The following is a 21,449-nucleotide window of genomic DNA, read 5'->3' as shown; positions in this document are numbered from 1 at the left end:
AGCCTGAAGGCGGTGTTTGGATTTCGGGGTCCCGTACGCGGCTAGGCTCCCAAAAAGTCTCACACATGTGGTATCCCCATACTCAGGAGAAGCAACAGAATGTATTTTGGGGTGTAATTTCACATATTCCCATGGCATGTTTGAGCAATATATCATTTAGTGACAACTTTGTGCAAAAAAAAAAAAAAATGTGTTTCTTTCCCGCAACTTGTGTCACAATATAAAATATTCCATGGACTTGACATGGTCTACTGCTAAAATTACTGCCCTCGATCTGACGTTCGCAGTGACACCTCACATGCATGGTGCAATTGCTGTTTACATTTGACGCCAGACCAACGCTTGCGTTCACCTTTGCGCGAGAGCGGGGAGGGCAGGGGTGCTTTTTTTTTTTTTTATTATTTTTTTGCTTTTTTATCTTATTTTTAAACTGTTCCTTTCATTTTTTTTTTTATCATTTTTATTGTTATCTCAGGGAATGTAAATATCCCCTATGATAACAATAGGTAGTGACAGGTACTCTTTTTTGAAAAAATTGGGGTCTATAGATCTCTCCTCTGCCCTCAAAGCATCTGACCACACCAAGATCGGTGTGATAAAATGCTTTCCCAATTTCCCAATGGCGCTGTTTACACCCGGCGAAATCTAAGTCATGAAATGCTCATAGCTTCCGGTTTCTTAGGCCATAGAGATGTTTGGAGCCACTCTGGTCTCTGATCAGCTCTATGGTCAGCTGGCTGAATCACCGGCTGCATTCTCAGGTTCCCTGTTGAGACAGGAGAGCCAGAGAAAAACACGGAAGACGGTGGGGGGGGCATTCCCTCCCACTGCTTGTAAAAGCAGTCTAGAGGCTAATTAGCTGCTAGGATTGCTTTTACATGAAAGACGACCGCTGGCTGAAAAGAATGATACCAAGATGATACCTAAACCTGCAGGCATCATTCTGGTATAACCACTCAAAGTCGTGAATGGCGTACCTGAAGACAAAAAAAATGGTTAACAATAAAACACAGTAAACGGTAAAGTATAAAAAATTGCATACCTGAAAAGCAAACATGATAAAACATAATAACAATAAAACATTGCGGAATAGAATACAGTAAAAAAGAGCAGAACAATAGAGAGAGAATAGAGAGAGAGAGAGAGAACAATAAAACGACAACTATTTTTTTAAATTTTATATATATATTTTTTTTACACTTTTTTGTAACTAACTTTTATAACTGTAACCGGTTCCAGGTTCGGGTCTCTCAAAATGCGATGGCATCTTGGGAGACCCTGTGAAAGTGTGCCTAGCCTGTGCAATGCTGTACCCTACGCTAATACTCAACTAGTGAATGGTAGCGTTCAAAACATTCACCAATGCAAAGACCAGGATTGTCAGAACAGGAGGGACAATAATAGCGGGTGTCACGCCTATATCCGCGCTTGCTGCAGACACGACATCTTTTTTGGGGGGGGTTCATTGGGTAGGGGTACTCGGGAGGACATAAAGAAAATGCCTCTCATGCAGCCGACTGCATTTGGTTGGGGATGTGAATGGGGAAGTACGGGCGCTGCAGAAGTGGTGGGTTCCCAATTAGGATTGGCGAATGCAGCAGGAAGGGCACTATGGGCACGACGGGCCTGTTTGTCTTCTTCTTGGTGGCAGCGGGACACTACTTGTGCTTGCCACCTCACCAGCTTGAACTGCACTTATGGGACTCGCCACGTCACCAAGTGTTACTGCAGTGCTGGTTTGACTACGACCGGGGTGTATTAGGCCACTGGTGCTTGCCAGTTCACCAAAACGCTACCAAAAAAACTGTTAGCGATCGCAGGGATCAGGCCTGACTCTGCGAACGCTGCAGTTATGCGTTTAGTGTTTTGTAAGTGACAGTGATCGATCGATACTGCACTTGGGTGGGCTGGGCCGGGCGGAGGGGCAAAACGCAGGTGCTAGCAGGTATGTAGGCTGATCCCGCTAACACTGCATTTTTGGGAACCCTAAACTGCTGGGGACGCTAGTATAGATCTGATCGGATCAGATATTGATCCATTCAGATACTATACCACTAAGGGAGTTGTACGCTGCGTGCGTGGGTGTTATCAGTACTGGCGCTAACCTGATGCTGCTTGGGGCTGGTGCTTGCCAGTTCACCAAAATGCTACCAAAAAAACTGTTAGCGATTGCAGGGATCAGGCCTGACTCTGCGAACGCTGCAGTTATGCGTTTAGTGTTTTGTAAGTGACAGTGATCGATCGATACTGCACTAAGGGTGGGCTGGGCCGGGCGGAGGGGCAAAACGCAGGTGCTAGCAGGTATCTAGGCTGATCCCGCTAACGCTGCATTTTTGGGAACCCTAAACTGCTGGGGACGCTAGTATAGATCTGATCGGATCAGATATTGATCCGTTCAGATACTATACCACTAAGGGAGTTGTACGCTGCGTGCGTGGGTGTTAGCGGTACTGGCGCTAACCTGATGCTGCTTGGGGCTGGTGCTTGCCAGTTCACCAAAATGCTACCAAAAAAACTGTTAGCGATTGCAGGGATCAGGCCTGACTCTGCGAACGCTGCAGTTATGCGTTTAGTGTTTTGTAAGTGACAGTGATCGATCGATACTGCACTTGGGTGGGCTGGGCTGGGCCAGGCGGAGGGGCAAAACGCAGGTGCTAGCAGGTATCTGGGCTGATCCCGCTAACACTGCGTTTTTGGGAACCCTAAACTGCTGGGGACGCTAGCATAGATCTGAGCGGATCAGATATTGATGCGTTCAGATACTATACCACTAAGGGAGGCGTATGCTGCGTGCGTGGGTGTTAGCGGTACTGGCGCTAATCTAACGCTGCCTGGGGCGACGCATATCACCGCCGGGCGATCAGGGGGCTAAACCTTTATTCGGTAATAAACGGCGGGTGCCCTGACACTATAAAAAATAAACAAACTAACCAGCGTCACCCGTAACAGTTATACGGTGATCAGTGGTGAAAGGGTTAACTAGGGGGCAATCAAGGGGTTAAAACCTTTATTAGGTAGTATATGGGGGTCCTTGTCGCTATAAAACGCTGACGGTGAACCTAACTATTTACGTCCCTAACTAGCGTCACCAGTGACACTAATACACGATCAGAAAAATGATCGCTTAGCGACACTGATCAAGGTGATCAAGGGGTTAAAACTTTATTAGGGGGGGTTAGGGGGGTACCCTAGACCTACAGGGGGCTAATACTAACTGCCCTAACACAGTAACTGTCACAAACTGACACCATGCAGTAATCAGGAAAAAAAAAAAACTGCTTGGTGTCAGTGTGACGGGGGGGGGGGTGATCTGGGGGGTGATCGGGGGGGGTCGGGGGGTAAAGGGGGGTGTAATGTGTGCCTGGCATGTTCTACTGTGTGTGTGTGTTTGGTGCACTCACATTTCAGTCTTCTCTCCTCGGCGCTGGAACGGAAACTGCCGAGCCGAGGAGAGATGACATCACATCCCCTGCCTCTGTGTACTACACAGAGGCAGGGGAAGAATCTCATTGGCTGGGAGCGATCGCGGGGGGGGGCACGATCGGATGGCCTCCCCCTCATCTCTGATCTCTGCCAGACCAAAGGCGACCACCGGTGGTACCGGGGGGATGGGGGTCCGATCGGACCCCCCACCTGCGGGAAGGCAAGGACGTAAATGTACGCCCTTTTGCCTGCCTGTGCCGCTCTGCCGACGTATATCGTCGTGCGGCGGTCATCAAGTGGTTAATCCATGTCCCCTGGGGCAGTACCCAGGTCCTCAACCACTTTTATGACAATACCATGCATACAAGCCTTTAAAATTAGCACTTTTGATTTCTCCCATAGACTTTTAAAGGGTGTTCCGCGGCTTTTGAATTTGCCACAAACACCCCAAATTGTTCGCTGTTCGGTGAACTGCCAATGTTCGAGTCGAACATGAGTTTGACTCAAACTCAAAGCTCATCCCTATCCATCAGTATCACCAGTCCATATCACCAGCAAAGTGGCTTCATTATTATCCCATTAAAGAAGAGAATGTGCGCTGCATTTCGACATTTCATAATTTGCCGCGTCACAAATGTTAATTCTCTATTACGAACACTAGTTTACAAGACCGACCACTTCCGGCTTGTTCCTTGGTTCATGTGCCTTTGTACTTTCGACTTGTGTGACGGATTTGTGTACTGGCCATACGAAAATCAGACATGGAGCCGTTGTCCGCCAAAAATTTACTAGCCTGTCATCCAACATTTGTTGGCCAAAAGTTGTCAAAAGGAGCGTACTAACGGTAAGATTTTAGGTCAACAGACAATTCCCTGTCAACAGTTGTACCGTGTGTATGCTTTAGGCCCCACACACACTATAAGATTTTCTGCAGATTTTTGTCTTCAGATCTACAAAAACCATGTAGTGCAAGGGCCTGCCCGATTGCATACAAATTGAAACTCTAATGCCCCGTATACACGAGCAGGATTTCCGTCGGAAAAATCTTTGATGGTTTTTCTGACGGAATTCCGCTCAAAAAGTTCTGTGAATTTTCGACCGTCAAGAACGCGGTGATGTACAACACTACGATGAGCCGAGAAAATGAAGTTCAATGCTTCCGAGCATGCGTCGAATTGTTTCCGAGCATGCGTGTTTTTTTGCGGATAGGAATTGCATACAGATGAACGGAATTTTCGTCAAGAACTTTTTCCGTCGGAAAAATAGAGAACCAGCTCTCAATCTTTTGCTGGTGGAAATTCAGACAGAAAAAGTTGGATGGAGCATACACACGGTCGGAATATCCGACCAAAAGCTCCCATCACACTTCTGACAGAAATTCCGCTCGTGTGTACGGGGCATTAAGGTTTGACCACATATTATATGGTTTTGGTAAATCTGAAGACAAGAATCAGCAGAAAATATAATAGTGTGTATGGGGTCTTGGGGTCTAAGGAGCAGGCATCCTTCTGAACACTAAGCAGGAAGTGGCAAACTTGTAGCGCCTTCCAAAATGGGCGAGGGGTCTCTATAATTGTCTGAATATTTTTGATTGACTTGGGTTTCCCCGAGGACAGAAAATGTTGTTGGCAAAATTTACCTGATGATAGCAGGAGTTGACCAATGTGTCCATGTTGAAAACATGGGCTGCTGACAATTGGCGTCATTAGTGACAGGGATGTTTTGTCTTCAAGAGGGTACTGGTTGATTGAGTGATTGGTAGCAATTAAGGAGTGGGATTAAATTGGATGTAAACCCAATGACATCCTTTCTAAACTACTGCCATAGGGGTTATCTATAAGGATATACATGCATCCTGCATGTATCTTTACCTGTCAAATGTCTCCCCTCTGTCTGTTATTAGACCCGAAAACTGCATATTCTGCGGGTGGGTCTGTTGTCTGGAGCTCGGTGGGTGGAGTTGTGATGTCAGTAGACTCCCCGCCCACCTCTACACTCCTTGTCAATATGCATGTTCTCCTGTGTATTTCAAACACTGAACTTCTGCTATGATCTCTAACATCCAGTGAAAAGACAGGAAAGTAACCACATGACTTCAGCATGCCAAATCATGCTGAGGTGTGGAACAGCCAATCCTTGCAGAGCTGCAAAAAAAAATTTTTTTTCGGGTTTACATCCACTTTAACAGAAAAAACACACACACATAAAGCACTGGTGTAACACTCAGTGCTAAAACGCCCGATTATGAAAAATAGTGGGAGGACATGCATAAGTATGCTGGCTCATCAACAGAGCAATAAAAATATAATGTAGATGTAAGAAATTTTTTTTAAATTTTTTTTTTAGTAAAATCAATCGATCAAAGTCCTAAAATAAACGAATTGAACATAGAGTTCTAGGGGGTGCGCCCCTGTCAACTCTGAATCTCTGAAACAAATGCTGCAAAGGGAGCGAGGCTGCTTCAGGCGCAAGCTGGGGGACCTGATCACTATGGGAAAAGGAAGGCAAAAAAGGAAGAGAAGCGACAGGCAAATCCTAGTGCAGCCTTATTTTATTTGGTTAAAATACAAATTGTTGACAGTATAAAGGTGCACTTACAGTGCTATTGCAGGTAGGTGCTTTCCAGATCCAGCATCACAGAAGAGCCACTTGGGTGTCCTTGTGGAAGAGTCCACGAGCGTCGTGTGTCAGCGGGAAGCTGAAGCATCAAGGGACCTGGGGAGGATTCCGGCTGTGTAACTCAATGGACAGGTGGTCCATTTCCATCAGATTTCCCCACAGGGGAGAGCGAGTGGAGCGGACAAGACCTGTCATCCGCCTGCTCAGCAGAGCAATCCCTCGCTGAGGAAGCAGAATCCATTGCATGGAGGCGCCCAAGTGAAAGGGGCCTTACTGCTTTCTTTTCACTTGGGTAACCGTTTTCTTTTTTTTTCTACTCCTCTGTTCACACACTGCTAATCCAATATACAACATTACACCTACATCATGGCAGCATAGAATGGGTCGTGGCACTGCCCCCACAACCTGATAGGACTGATTAACTATAAATCAAATACAGATCCGGCTCACAGCATTCTAATTTTTGTCCTTACCTGATCAGGACTGGAGCCATGGGGTATCCCTTACCGCTTGTCTCCCCAGCCAAGTTCAGCCTCCCCTGGGTGGAAGTCCTTCCTGTACAGCCTCTAAAAGAGCTATGTGGTTGGAGACCCATTCTGGTGGTCTGGAGGGCATGGAGAAGCCTCTTCTGGGTGGAAGTCCTTCCTGTACAGCCTCTAAATGAACTATATGGTTGGAGCCCCATTCTGGTGGTGCAGGCCTGTCAAAGAAAGCCTTGAACAAGCTTTGGCATAAGTGGCAACATTTTCTCTTTGCTTTTCCCTTCTTTTCTCTGTTTGTCAGTACTATCCTGCACCTGTCTGTGTTGTGGGCGTTTACCATTTCCAAGATGGCTGCAGCAGTGTAAGTACACTGAGCATGGATGGCAGGAATTGACACGGCCGCTGTGGCCAGTTTCTTGGCTTGTCCTTTTCCAAAATGGTGCTGGGAGCCCCAGACTACGATCTGAGCATGCTCAGGTACTGATATTGTCACTAATGGCCAAGGGTGACAGTTTTAAATGGTTTAAATGCATTTTTGGGCAACACATGGTGGTGTTCTCTGCTCATGCATGCACAATACTTATGTGGTCATTGTTTTCAGGTATGTTTTCCCTTTTTATGGCATTTACCAAGGCTTTTCCTATCTCCTTCTCAATGTTGCTCTGGGATCACTGTGTCATTCTGCCTTTCATTTCAGTCTGCTGCTTTGCTCTGTTTCTATGGGCAATGCTGCTCAGTCAGACCACCCATTGCTTGTAAGGTAAAGGGATTAGGTAAGTAGTCAAGATATTGAGAAAAAGAGAGCCAATACTGTCATAATATCTGCAGCCCTGTAAGGACCTCAGGATAGAGTCCTCTAAAAGGTCAAGAAAAGTCGCCATCTAAGAGCAGATATCCAGGCAATGTGGATCAAGGTCATCACCTCACCTCTCATTATCATTGCTCCCCATCTACAAACATCACAGGTTACCAGCCCTAATAGTATGCTAATATGTCAAGTAGGGATGAGCCGAACACCCCCCAATTCGGTTCGCAGCAGAACATGCGAACAGGCAAAAAATTTGTTCGAACACCGTTAAAGTCTATGGGACACGAACGTGAAAAATCAAAAGTGCTAATTTTAAGGGTTAATATGCAAGTTATTGTCATAAAAAGTGTTTGGGGACCTGGGTCCTGCCCCAGGGGACATGTATCAATGCAAAAAAAAGTTTAAAAAAAAACTGCGTTTTTTTTGGGAGCAGTGATTATAATAATGCTTAAATTGAAACAATAAAAGTGAAATATTCCTTTAAATTTCGTACCTGGGGGGTGTCTATAGTATGCCTGTAAAGTGGCGCATTTTTCCCGTTTTTAGAACAGTCCCTGCACAAAATGACATTTCTAAAAGGAAAAAAAGTCATTTAAAACTACTCGCGGCTATAATGAATTGTTGGGTCCCGGCAATATAGACAAGTCATTGAACAAAAACAGCATGGAATCCCCCCAATTCATTACCAGGCCCTTTGGGTCTGCTATGAATATTAAGGGGAACCCCAAACCAAAGTTTAAAAAAACAATTGAGTGAGGGTCCCCCCAAATTCCATACCAGGCCCTTTAGGTCTGGTATGGATATTAAGGGGAACCCTGCGCCAGTTTTTTTTTTTTTTAAATGGCGTAGGGGTCCCCCTCAAAATCCATACCAGACACTTGGTCTGGTATGGATTTTGAGGGGAACACCGCATCCAAATTTTTTTTTAAAATGGCATGGGGGTCCCCCCAAAAATCCATACCAGACCCTTATCCGAGCACACAACCTGGCAGGCCGCAGGAAAAGGGGGGGGGACGAGAGAGCGCCCCCCCTCCTGGACCATACCAGGCCACATACCCTCAACATGGAGAGGGTGCTTTGGCGTAGCCCCCCAAAGCACCTTGTTCCCATGTTGATGGGGACAAGGGCCTCATCCCCACAACCCTTGCCCAGTGGTTGTGGGGGTCTGCGGGCGGGGGGGCTTATCGGAATCTGGAAGCCCCCTTTAACAAGGGGAGACCCAGATCCCGCCCCCCCCCGCTTGAAATGGTAATGGGTACATTGTACCCGTAATTTTCACCAAAAAAGTCAAAATGTTAAAAAAAAAAAAAAACACACACACACAAGACACCTTTTGACAAGTCCTTTATAAAAAATAAAAAAATAAAAATGTCCATTCATCTTTTATGGCTCCGCCGACAGACTGAATAATAAAATAAAAAGATCCGCCTCCAAGGGAGGCACCCGCCTTATGACGCTTCAGCGCTAATGACAGTTCTTTTATAAGTGAGGGCAGGGCCACGCGGTGATGTACCCGGGTGACCATGTACCCGGGTGACCCCGCCCCCCTCTGACGCACGGGGACTTCCCAATGGCTTCCCCGTGGTGTCAGAGGGGGCGGGGCCACCCGGGTACGTAAATGAAACCCGGGTACGAAATTTAAAGGATATAAAAAAATTGGTTAAAGATCAGTACTCACTATTAGTTACCACAACATTGGTTATTCAATATACCCGTGTGGTGTCCCAAGATTTTCAGGCTCACCAATAATAGGTGCGGTCTCTGTGCCTAAATACTATAGAAAGAGAAAATTACAGGGGAAAGATTCCCACTGAAAAGAGACACAGGCGGACCATGCTGCTTAATAAGGGATACATTTTATTAGAAAAATATGTTTAATACAAAAAGAGCCAAGACCAGGTACCCACCACCAACACCAAGATCATATTAAAAATAGACAAAGTTGTCTGTTTAAGAGCAGCTGCATCACACTTCAACCATGCATGCACACACCTATAGCAAGGCTATTGTTAATTGGAGTAAACGGTGGTTGATTGAGACAAGTTGCTGGTCCCAAAGAGACAGCTTTAATTAAGATTATAGCAAAACATAGCTGTCAGTGTGGAGAGACGATTATAGTCCACAGTTAGTATCCAATCCGAAGGCATAGGTATGCAGTTTCTTAGAATGGGATTGCATGTATTCACAGGATCTAGCTGTTGGAAAAACAATAGCTCAATGATGCTATTATGAAGCTGGCTAATACTGACTGAAAAATAGCAAACAGCAGGAGGCAAAATAAAAGAAGGCAGCTAAAAGGCCTATGGCTCACTCACCCGACCATTCATAGAGCTATATAATCACAATCCTGTACTATCTTTCTCCGGTCCGGGGGCTGTATGTGCCATCCTGTATGCTCCATTTGTTAAGCAGGGTCCTTGGGGCTCCAGTGAGCAGTTTGCTGCCAGGACTATGTAGGTGTCAGGTCCTCTGGGCCACAGTCTGCTTTTCTTAGCCAAGACAGTCTCCGCCAGCCTCAAGCAGTCAGCTGCGTATGCACAGGCGCGATGAGATACATCATCCACGACCAAGGCCTCAAGTGACCTTGTGGGTTCGTTATATAAACGACATCCTCCTCCTATGGGACGGCAGTTATTCCAACCTCTCTGAATTCATGTGCTCCCTCAATAATAATGACAGGGGCATTCATCTGAGTTACGAGGCCAGTTTGGAGCAGATCCATTTTTTGGACCTTACGATCTCTGTTAGTGGGCATAGTTTTGTCACCTCCGTGTATTTCAAACCAATAGACAGAAATTTATCCCCAATGATAGCTGCCATCATTCCTCGTGGCTCAAATCTGTGCCTAAGAGCCAGTTTCTTAGGTTAAAACGGAATTGTACTGGCCTTTACTTTTCCAGGCTCAGGCAAAGATTTTGACTCAAAAGGTTTGTGGCTAAGGGATATGCCTGACTCCCTTGGTAACACCCTAGATCAGGTTAATAATGTGGATCGTAACGATCTGCTGGTTGCAAGGGTTGGCAGCCCAGCTGGAGATGCTTATCGTTGTCCCTTTATCACCAATTTTTCCTGCCAGCATTCAAATTTTAAACATATAATTAACAAACACTGGCACATCCTCAAGAATGATAATATGTTGACATCTATCTTGCCGGATAAACCTCAGGTGGTTTTCAGAGGTGCATCGTCTCTTAAAGATAGATTGGCGCCTAACATTTTGAACCCCCCTATTTCTAGATCTAGTTTCTTCTCTGAACTAACTGGATACTATCAATGTAGGAGGTGCCAGGTTTGTTCACTTAACCATTGCAGGACAAGAAGGACCGTTAGTTTTACCTCCACCTGTACCTCCAAAAAAACTTTTGTAATTGAGCCTTTTATTACTTGTTCTACAGCTGGGGTTGTATACATGCTCCAGTGTCCATGTGGCCTGCAGTATGTGGGCCGGACCAAGCAACCTTTGCAGGTGCGCCTAAACGAGCATATAAACAACATACGTATGGGTTTCACCAAACACTCTGTATCAAAGCACTATCTCACAACACATAACAGAGATCCATCCAATACAATTTTTCTAGGCATCAACAAATTTAAACCCCATTGGAGGGGTAGTTGTCTAGTTAAAAGCATCTCTAGGTTAGAGATGTCTTGGGTTCACAAAATTAAAAGTTATACTCCTTTTGGCCTTAATATCGATGTCGATGTTAACTCTTTCATTGACAACTCCTAGTGACTCGGTGTATTTATTTCATCTTTTTTATTTCTATTTTCCCTTTATCTATTTATATTTACCTATTGTTTATATCCAATTTTTCTATTTTTGTTTTGTGATTTCTCTCCCTTTTTTTCTTATTAATCTCTTGATTATGTATCAAGGGGACCTTTATACTCTGTAGAATATATATTTATGTATTTTAATATTCTGTTATTTTTTTAATTGTTTTGAGAAGAAAATGAAGAAGAGAAGAAGAGAAGAAGGAAGAAGAGAAGAGGATGAAGAAGATGAAGAGAAGAGCGGGAGCCTCCCCCCATGCCATGGGTGCGGAGCGGCCCGAGGAGAAGAAGATAGAAGACGCCGCGGAGGAGATGCTGGACGAGAACGCCGGAGGAAGAACCAGAAGAGCCAGAAGAACCAGAAGAAGATGAAGGAAGATAGAAGAAAGAAGAAGCATTTAAATAAAGGAATTGTCAAAAACTGACTCTTGTCATTTTTAACATTTTTGACAGTTTTTTAGTGAAATGGTAGGGGTAAGTACCCCCTTACCATTTCACACGGGGGGGGGGCCGGGATCTGGGGGTCCCCTTGTTAAAGGGGGCTTCCAGATTCCGATAAGCCCCCCGCCCACAGACCCCCACAACCACCGGCCAGGGTTGTGGGGATGAGGCCCTTGTCCTCATCAACATGGGGACAAGGTGTTTTGGGGGGCTACCCCAAAGCACCCTCCCAATGTTGAGGGCATATGGCCTGGTACGGTTCAGGAGGGGGGGGCGCACTCTCGTCCCCCCTCTTTTCCTGCGGCCTGCCAGGTTGCGTGCTCGGATAAGGGTCTGATATGGATTTTTGGGGGGACCCCACGCCGTTTTTTTTTTTTTTTTGGCGCGGGGTTCCCCTTAAAATCCATACCAGACCTGAAGGGTCTGGTATGGAATTTAGGGGGAACCCAACGTCATTTTTTTTTTAAAATTTTGGCCGGGGTTCCCCTTAATATCCATACCAGACCTGAAGGGCCTGGTATGGAATTTAGGGGGACTCCCACGTAATTTTTTTTTTTAATTTTGGTTCGGGGTTTCCCTGTGGGGAATTCCCATGCCGTTTTTATCAATGAACTTCTATGTGTATTGTCGGCAATGCAATAGCCGCGGATAGTTTTAAATGGGTTTTTTCCTTCGAAATGTCATTTTGCTGTCAGACTGTTCTAAACACGGGAAACATGCGCCCCTTTACAGGCATACTATAGACAATCCCCAGCTACGAAATTTAAAGGGATATTACACTTTTATTGTTTGACTTTAAGCATTAATAAAATCACTGCTCCTGAAAAAACGGCCGTTTTTAAAACTTTTTTTTGCATTGATCCATGTCCCCTGGGTCAGGACCCGGGTCCCCAAACACTTTTTATGACAATAACTTGCATATAAGCCTTTAAAATTAGCACTTTTGATTATTCATGTTCGTGTCCCATAGACTTTAACGGTGTTCGCATGTTCGAGCAAACTTTTTTCCTGTTCGCATGTTCTGGTGCGAACCAAACAGGGGGGTGTTCGGCTCATCCCTAATTTTGACGTATCAGGTAGATTATTGAGCATTACTATCTAGCTCAGCTACTTATTCACGTATGTTTTTGCACTGAGTGGATCTGTTAAATTCAGATTTACTTAGTGTGGCATATTGGTACACATTATTGTGAGCACACATCACATTATTTCACTATTTCAATCATTTTTAGCGCGACTTTCTGTTTCTTATCATCCACACCGCATATAGCGTCTCTGTTGTGATGCCAAATCCGACATGTTTCACCAGGAACTCTGTTTTTTTTTCAAGGATATTTTAAACATGGGAAAACTGTGCCACTTAAAGGAATATTTCACTTTTATTGTTTCACTTTAAGCATTATTAAAATCACTGCTCTCGAAAAAACGGCTGTTTTTAAAACTTTTTTTTGCATTGATACATGTCCCCTGGGGCAGGACCCAGGTCCCCAAACACATTTTATGACAATACCATGCATATAACCCTTTAAAATTAGCACTTTTGATTTTTCCCATACACTTTTAAAGGATGTTCCGCAGCTTTCGAATTTGCCGCGAACACCCCAAATTGTTCGCTATTCGGCGAACACCCAAAGTTCGAGTCGAACTTACGTTCGACTCCAACATCGTGCTCATCCCTAATGTTAATTCTGCCTGGAGCAAGCGGCATACAGCCCTGCAAAGACCTCAAGACGGAGGGAGCCCTCTAAAGGCCAGAACAGTTGCAATTTAGCAATTCATCTTGCCTCTCATTATTATTCAGGTGATCTGTGCCCAGTGCTAATCTTCTAGCCAGGAATCGCTAAATGCTTATTCAGCATCGGCATACTCTGCTACATAATCTACAAAATTTTGATCGCTAATTAATTGGAAGAAGAGCTTCATCTTCCTAGCTCAAAAAATACATTTCTTGGGGCATTTTTGGATACACAGAAAAATTCTGAAGAATTTCCACGAGGGCAGATCTGTCATCTGATAGAGTATCCTAGGTTCTTCTTGATTGGGCAATTGAATGGGACATTATCACCTCAGACCTCAGCCAGAAAGATTGGGGATAAAAATAGGAAAAAAAGTTGGTGCTTTACATCAACTAGGAAGAGATCCACCTGGCTAATTGCACGCCTTAATATAGCAAAAGAAACAACACTATTATAATATTGTGACTAAATATAGTCCATGAAGTCTATGAGTAAGCACTTGAAGGCAGCTTCCGTGGAGTATTAGAAGCAAAACTCTGTGTGATGGAGGAGAAAGCACAAAAAAGCGCCACTCTAAGTGCAGTATAAGATACAATTTATTTGGACACAGGATGTATGGTACTCAAAGATATGTGACAGGTAAGTAAGCATTTCACCAAAATTAGCTGTCCAGGGGGAATCCATAGGGAAGTCCAACGGGATGTCCAGCCGTGAGTCCGTCAGAGGCAAAGACGTGGGAACTGTGGAGCGGGTTGCGCCGGTGGATACCGGTGGTTCCTGGTCCTCAGAAGCCCAGGCTTCTGAGGACCAAGAAACGCCAGTATCCACTGACGCAACCCGCTTTGATGCTCAGTGCCGGTAATGACTACCTTGTGTCAAGCCAGATAGGTCTCCATGAATAAGACTTATCAGAGGATATGGGTAAAATGTGCAGATCTAACAGAGCAAAGCCTGGAGTTCTTTATAAAAAAAAAAAAAACAGCCAAGGTTCCACAGTTCTTACAACTAGGGCTGGGCAGGGCCCTAGGTTCAAATATGTTTAAAGTTCAAAGTTCAGCCTTGTCCACACTTACAGGGGTTTAAGGAGCCCTTAACCCCTTAACTTCATGCAAGCCTTTAAGAATAACACTAAAGATGTGCCAGAAAATCATTGTTTCCTAAGTGGGACTTGCCTATGGTCCTCAAAGCTTTATCATGGCCTGATTTCTATCCAACAGAATTGGCTAGGCTCTGCAATCTAATTCTGAAGACCGTATTTCTGGTTGCTACACCCTCTTTGAAAAGGGTGTCAAAGTTGCAGGCTTTGCACTCGAGTAGCCTCACCCAACGTTCTACCCTGACAGAATAGTCCTAAAACCCACAGACCGCTTTTATCCATGAGGTGTCTTTCTTCTTCCACTTTAACCAGGAAGTCAATTTATCATCTTTAGTGAAGCGGGAGGACCACAGCCTCTGGATGGCTTGCTTGGCAGCTACCCTTTCAGTCAGGAAAGCTGAAATCTGTGCTTGGCTCCGCATGGCTTAAGGCAGGGTCAATCAGTATGAACACATACAGTCACCTCTTAGATTGTTAATATAATTAAGAGAGCCTACTTTTCACAAGACCTTTCTATTCCAGAAGACTTAAGAGTACATTCCACTAGGGCAGTGCCAACTCTGTGGACAGTGCAGTGCTGAGTGTCTCCTGCGGCTATTTGCAAGTCATCAATTTGCTTCTCCCAGAACACCTTCATTACGATTTATTAGGCGACCCTGGCTCAGCTCACAACAGTAAAATTTGGAAAATTTGTTGTGTAGCACTTACTTACACTACGGATCATTACAAATGTATTCTTTTTTCCTCCTGTATGGCAAGTTTCCATTATATGGTGCCTTGATGTGCCAGGCAATTGGAAAATTGTATACTCACCTTTACGTAAATTTTCCTTTCCTGGTGCATCTTCATGGCAGTATACAGATTCCCACCCAAATGGTGAGAGTTACAGAGAATACTGCGAGCTGGTCTGCCTTTGATTTATAGTTAACCAGTCCTACCAGGTTCTGGGGGCAGTGCCACAACCCATTGTATTCTGCCATGAAGATGCACCAGGAAAGGAAAATTATGGAAAGGTGAGTATACAATTTTCTGTTTTTTTCGGCATTCAAGTTGACCTGAATGGGAAACTGCAAATGCTTGCACCAGAAACTGCAGTATGCAGGATATTTTTTTAACCACTTTCCCTCTAGAGCAATTTTTTTTTCATTTTTCATACACATGTTAAAATCTGCATTTTTGGCTATAAAGGGACTTAACCACCTCTCGCCCACCGTATTGTCAATTTACAAGCGGGGTGGCGACTCTCTCGTTCTGGGGTGACGTCATATGACATTGCCCCACTTTAGCCATGCCTGCACGCCCGCAGGGGCGCACAGCCCAGTGATCGGTTGTGCGCTCTGTCCCTGGGATACGGCGCATCACCTATCTTGGAACAGAGCCGATGACAAGGCTCTTTACCCATGTATCAATAAATAGAAATCAAGCTATTGATACTGCTGTTTACTGTGAATGTGTTACACAGGAGAATTGCTGCTTAGTTTTTATTGGTAAACAATACATAGCGCAGTTTTTTCTTCTTTTTCTTTACCCATGTGATCAGCTGTGTCCGATCACAGCTGATCACATGTAAACAAGGAAATGCTGGTTATCTGCTGACACACTGACAGCGTATGAGGAGAGGAGAGCCTGTCAGTGGCATTTCCTTACAGGGGAGATCTGCACAGATAATCAGGGCACTGATTATCAGTCCAGCCCCAAAAGCGCCCAGCAGTGATGCCAATCAGTGCCCAGCAGTCAGAGCTGCCTATCAGTGTCCATCAGTGCTGCATATTAGTGCCTCCTTATCAGTGCAGCCTCATCAGCGTACATCAGTGAGGGAGAAAAATTGCTTATTTACAAAATATTATAACAGAAGCTAAAAAAAACTTTTTCTTTTGTTTTTTTTTTTGTTTTTGGTATTTTAAAAAAAAAAAATAAATAAATCCAGTGGTTATAAAATACCACCAAATGAAAACTCTATCAGTTTAAAAAAAAAAATTATAAAAATTTTGTTTGGGTACAGTGTTGCATGACCGCGCAATTGTCATTCAAAGTGCCCTTCGTGTTAGGATTTTATTCTCTTCCTGGTTATTGTTGCAGAGAAGCCTGGGCACACAGCCAAGACAGCTGATTGAAGGAAAGGCACACACCTCCTCCACACATAGGTAGAGACTCCCAGCTCTCTCTGTTGTATAGTCCAGAGCTGTGCCCCCCCCCCCCCCAGTGTATCAGGCCACAAAACTGTACATGATCACATATTTGTTACAAAATGCCATATAGTTCAGCAAACATTTATGTAGTCAATGGGCAGAGCACATAGTAGCTTCCTATTTTTCCTTATTGATTTCCCCCACCTGTTTCTGGTAGAACTTTAACCAAGTAACATTGGTGTTGGATGCTTTTATTCAACAGTGCAATGTGAATGTAATCTGAGTGGTATGACTGCTAGAGGGAATGTAGACAAATACTTCAAAGTGCACATGCAAAAAAGAATATAAAATATGCAAAATATATTTGGTATAAAGATCACTTACTGTTAAAGATGTAAAGGTCAAACATATACCTCCAAAGCCATTCAGAGACAAAGCCAGGAATATCACTGGGGCCAGCACTGGAAAAAGCAATACAAAGTCACATGGTTATATAATGTTTCTTAAGAGTTTCAGAAAGAAATACAGTATATTAGAATTTTTGGAATTCAGGAATACAAGCCTTTTTATGACAATAACATAAAAATATACTCTATAATGCTTATAGCAGGAGTAGGCAATCCCTGGCACGGGTGCCGCAAGCGGCAAGCGAAGCCTCTTTTGCCGACACTCGACTCCCTCCCCATCAGCAGAGCAGCGCAGGGAAGTGTCAGTGAGACGCAATGCATTCCAATTTCAGAATTCCCCATACCGCACCTGCACTGAAGGGGACACGCTGTGCCCCCACACATTTTAAAAGATGGGAAAATTGTTTGGTTCTCTAACTTCTCTAACTGCAGCTGCGATCGTCAGCTTTTGTGATGGGGAAGAGATTGGGTGCAGTTCTGCTGGGGGGGGTCCCTGTATCCAGGAGGAGGAGGACAGTCTCGGCCACTGCTAAAGCCAATAACAGTCCTGCTAGCCCCGCCCACCATCTGGAGGAAGATGACTTGCTTGGTTGCCAATACCAATCTCAGAAAAAAAGGGATTTCACTGTGACTGAGAAAACCACAATCAGGTGACAGTTTGTGGAATTACTGTTGAGCTTCTGGGAACTTTGTTGAAATTATTCCTGAACCTTTGCAACACTTACTACTGAACCCCTGCACTCTGTATCCCTTTAAGCCACAGCCAGTATTCGGCGCAATGAAAATCACACCCAGCCACTTTTTCTCAGCTGCGGGGGCTCAACTTATGATCCTGCACACAGACCCACTGCTTTCAGAAAATGCCCCTGACCTGACATCATCATTGTGTATACATTCCATATGCTTGTATGTGACATCACATACAAGCACGTGGGCTGGGTGCGAGAGGTGGATTAGCAGGATGAGTGTGCCAGGACAGGTAGCTGTGTCTCATCTCTGCTTCCTTTCACGACTCTGCATATCACGCATATCATAGATGAGAAGAGGGTACAGCAGTGGAGCAGATGAGCTGGAGGGCTTCAGAGGTGGAACAGAAGAGTAGGAGGGTACAGCGGTAGGGCAGATGTTCAGGGAGGTACAGCGGTGGAAGAGATGAGAAGGGGGTTCAGCAGTGGGACAGAGGAGCAGGGGGGTACAGTGATGGGCCAGATGAGCAGGGGGTTCAGTGTTGGGGCAGAAAAGCAGGGGGGTAGAGCAGTGGGACAGATGTGAAAGGAGGTGTATTGGTGGGACAAATGAGCAGGGGGTTACAGTGGTGGGGCAGGAGAGCAGGGGGAACAGTGGTGGGGCAAGAGAGCAGGAGGAACAGAGATGGGGCAGAAGAGCAGGAGGGTACAGAGGAGAGACAGATATGCAGGAGGTACATTGGTGGGGCAGATGAGAAAGCACCCGCTTCTCATCTGCATACAGTGGTGCAGTAAATGAGCTGATGGGTTCAGTGTTAGGACAGATGAGAAGGTGATTCAGTAGTGAGACAGAAAAGCAATGGGATACGGTGGTGGACAGATGTGCAGGGAGGTACATTGGTGGGGCAGATGAGAAAAGGGGTATATTAATGGGGCAGATGAGCAGGGGGGTTACAGTGCTGGGACAGAAAAGCAAGGGGGTACAGTGGTGGGGCAGATGTGGAGGTACAGTGGTGGGAGGGATTAGAAGAGGGGTTAGTGTTGGGGCAGAAAAGCAGGGAGTACAGTGATGGGGCAGACGAGCAGGGGGTTAATGTGGTGGGACAGATGAGCGGGGCGGGTTCAGTGTTGGGTCAGGTGAGAAGGGGGTTACAGTGGTGGGAAAGATGAGGAGGGGGGGTTCAGTGTTGGGGCAGAGGAGAAAGGGGGTACATTGGTGGAACACATAAACAGGGGGTTACAGTGGTGGGGTAGAAAAGCAGGGGAAACAGAGGTTGGACAGATGTGCAGGAGGTACAGTCGTGGGGCAGATGAGAAAGGGGGGGGTTACAGTGGTGGGGCAGATGAGCAGATAAGTTCAGTGTTAGGGCACATGTGCATGGAGGTACAGTGGTGGGGCAGATGAGAAAGAGGGAACATTGGTGGGGCAGATGTACAGGGGGTTACAGTGGTGGGACAGATGAGCAGGGGGTACAGTGGTGAGGCAGGTGTGCAGGGGGTTACAGTGGTGGAGCAGATGAGAAAGGGGGTACATTGGTGGGGCAGATGAGCAGGGTGGTACAGCGATGGGGCTGATGCACAAAGGGTTACAGTGGTGGGGCAGATGCGCAGGATAGTACGGTGGTGGGGCAGATGTGCAGTGGTGGGGCAGATGTGCAGGGGGTTACAGTGGTGGGGCAGATGTGCAGGGGGTTACAGTGGTGGGGCAGATGTGCAGGGTAGTATAGTGGTGGGGCAGATGTGCAGGGTAGTAGAGTGGTGGGGCAGGTGTGCAGGGTAGTACAGTGGTGGGGCAGACGTACAGTGGTGGGGCAGATGTGCAGGGGGTTACAGTGGTGGGGCAGATGTGCCCCATCAGATGTTTTCCCCAGGAAATCTAGAGATAGAGAGGTCTTTTGCGAAGAGGAAGCTGGGCTGGGCTGCTGCAGCTTGAGGACTGAGTTGTGTAGGGTAAAGTCTACAGGCTTGGAGCTATCAGTTTGTAAATGGATAGAAAACTGGCTAAAAGACAGAATTCAGAGAGTAGTGGTTAATGATTCTTACTATGAATGGTCTAAGGTTATCAGTGGTGTACCCCAAGGTTCAGTGCTAGGACCCTTACTTTTTAATACCTTTATAAATGATATTGGGTCTGGGATTAAAAGTAACATTTCTGTCTTTGCAGTTGACACTAAGGCTGAATGTACACGGGACGTTATTACAGCCTCTCCTGAATGATTTAACTTGACAGATAGTAAAACCACGTTTAAAACATCCGTTTTTCTGCGTTTACATGTTGCGTTTTGCCGCGTTTGCATTTAGAAGCGTTTGAAAAAAAATTATTTATTTTTTTTACATAATGGCCAAAAATGAAAAACGCCTATAAACGAAACGCGGCTAAACGTGAGTTACCACGTTTAGAAGCGTTCGGTGCTTGAAATACCTCTAAACTCAGCGTCTGAACTCATTTTTTTGCTTTCCAAAAAAGGCCTCTAAACTCAATTGCCTAAAAACTACATTAAATTAACCTGTTTACATGTACACATAAGATAACATTGGATGAGTTTAAGAGCAGCTGAAAAAAGCATCCAACTGCCTCTGAACTTCCGTTTACCAGCAGCAGCATACATGAGGCTATGCAGTAGAATAACGTCATTACAGGATGTCTCCAATTTACAAGCCGACCTTAATGCACTGTCTAATTGGGCGACTATGTGGCAGATGAGATTTAATGTTGATAAATGTAAAGTTATGCACTTGGGGGCTAAGAATATGCATGCATCATACATACTAGGGGGAGTACAACTGGGGGAAATCAATGGCTGAGAAGGATCTGGGGGTTTTGGTAGATCATAAGCTCAATAATAGCATGCAATGACAAGGTGCGGTTTCCAAAGCAAGCAAAGTCCTTTCTTGTATTAAGAGAGGTATGGACTCCAGAGAGAGAGATAATTTTGCCCCTGTACAAATCATTAGTAAGACTTCATCTGGAATGTGCAGTTTAGTTGTGGGCTCCAGTTCTCAAAAAGGATATCGGGGAACTGGAGAAAGTGTAGAGAAGGGCAACCAAACTGATAAGAGGCATGGATTAAGGGGGGATACAGGCAGGTCCATAAATATTGGGACATCGACAAAATTCTAATCTTTTTGGCTCTATACACCACCACAATGGATTTGAAATGAAACGAACAAGATGTGCTTTAACTGCAGACTTTCAGCTTTAATTTGAGGGTATTTAAATCCAAATCAGATGAACGGTGTAGGAATTACAACAGTTTCTATATATGTGCCTCCCACTTTTTAAGGGACCAAAAGTAATGGGACAATTGGCTGCTCAGCTGTTCCATGGCCAGGTGTGTGTTATTCCCTCATTATCCCATTTACAAGATGTGCTTTAACTGCAGACTTTCAGCTTTAATTTGAGGGTATTTACATCCAAATCAGATGAACGGTGTAGGAATTACAACAGTTTGTATATGTGCCTCACACTTTTTAAGGGACCAAAAGTAATGGGACAATTGGCTGCTCAGCTGTTCCATGGCCAGGTGTGTGTTATTCCCTCATTATCCCATTTACAAGGAGCAGATAAAAGGTCCAGAGTTCATTTCAAGTGTGCTATTTGCATTTGGAATCTGTTGCTGTCAACTCTCAATATGAGATCCAAAGAACTGTCTGGAACATCCTTAAAAAGAAAGAACGCACCGGTGAGCTCAGCAACACCAAAAGACCTGGAAGACCATGGAAAACAACTGTGGTGGATGACCGAAGAATTCTTTACCTGGTGAAGAAAACACCCTTCACGGCAGTTGGCCAGATCAAGAACACTCTCCAGGAGGTAGGTGTATGTGTGTCAAAGTCAACAATCAAGA

General features: G+C 45.1%; 1 protein-coding gene across 1 annotated transcript in view; it reads right to left on the bottom strand.

Annotated features, from left to right (window-relative positions):
* Nucleotides 1–21,449, bottom strand: part of SLC43A1 (solute carrier family 43 member 1) — a 639,315-nt gene that overhangs the window by 300,413 nt on the left and 317,453 nt on the right. Inside the window, exon 5 of the mRNA XM_073596982.1 lies at nt 16,893–16,969. Coding sequence (XP_073453083.1) covers nt 16,893–16,969 — 77 coding nt within the window. The remainder of the gene's footprint in view (nt 1–16,892; nt 16,970–21,449) is intronic.

The sequence above is a fragment of the Aquarana catesbeiana genome, linkage group LG08 (genome assembly GCF_042186555.1).
Source record: "Aquarana catesbeiana isolate 2022-GZ linkage group LG08, ASM4218655v1, whole genome shotgun sequence".
Lineage (NCBI taxonomy): Eukaryota > Metazoa > Chordata > Amphibia > Anura > Ranidae > Aquarana > Aquarana catesbeiana.
The sequence above is the reverse complement of the archived record's forward strand: the minus strand, read 5'-3'. Positions and strand labels throughout refer to the sequence as shown.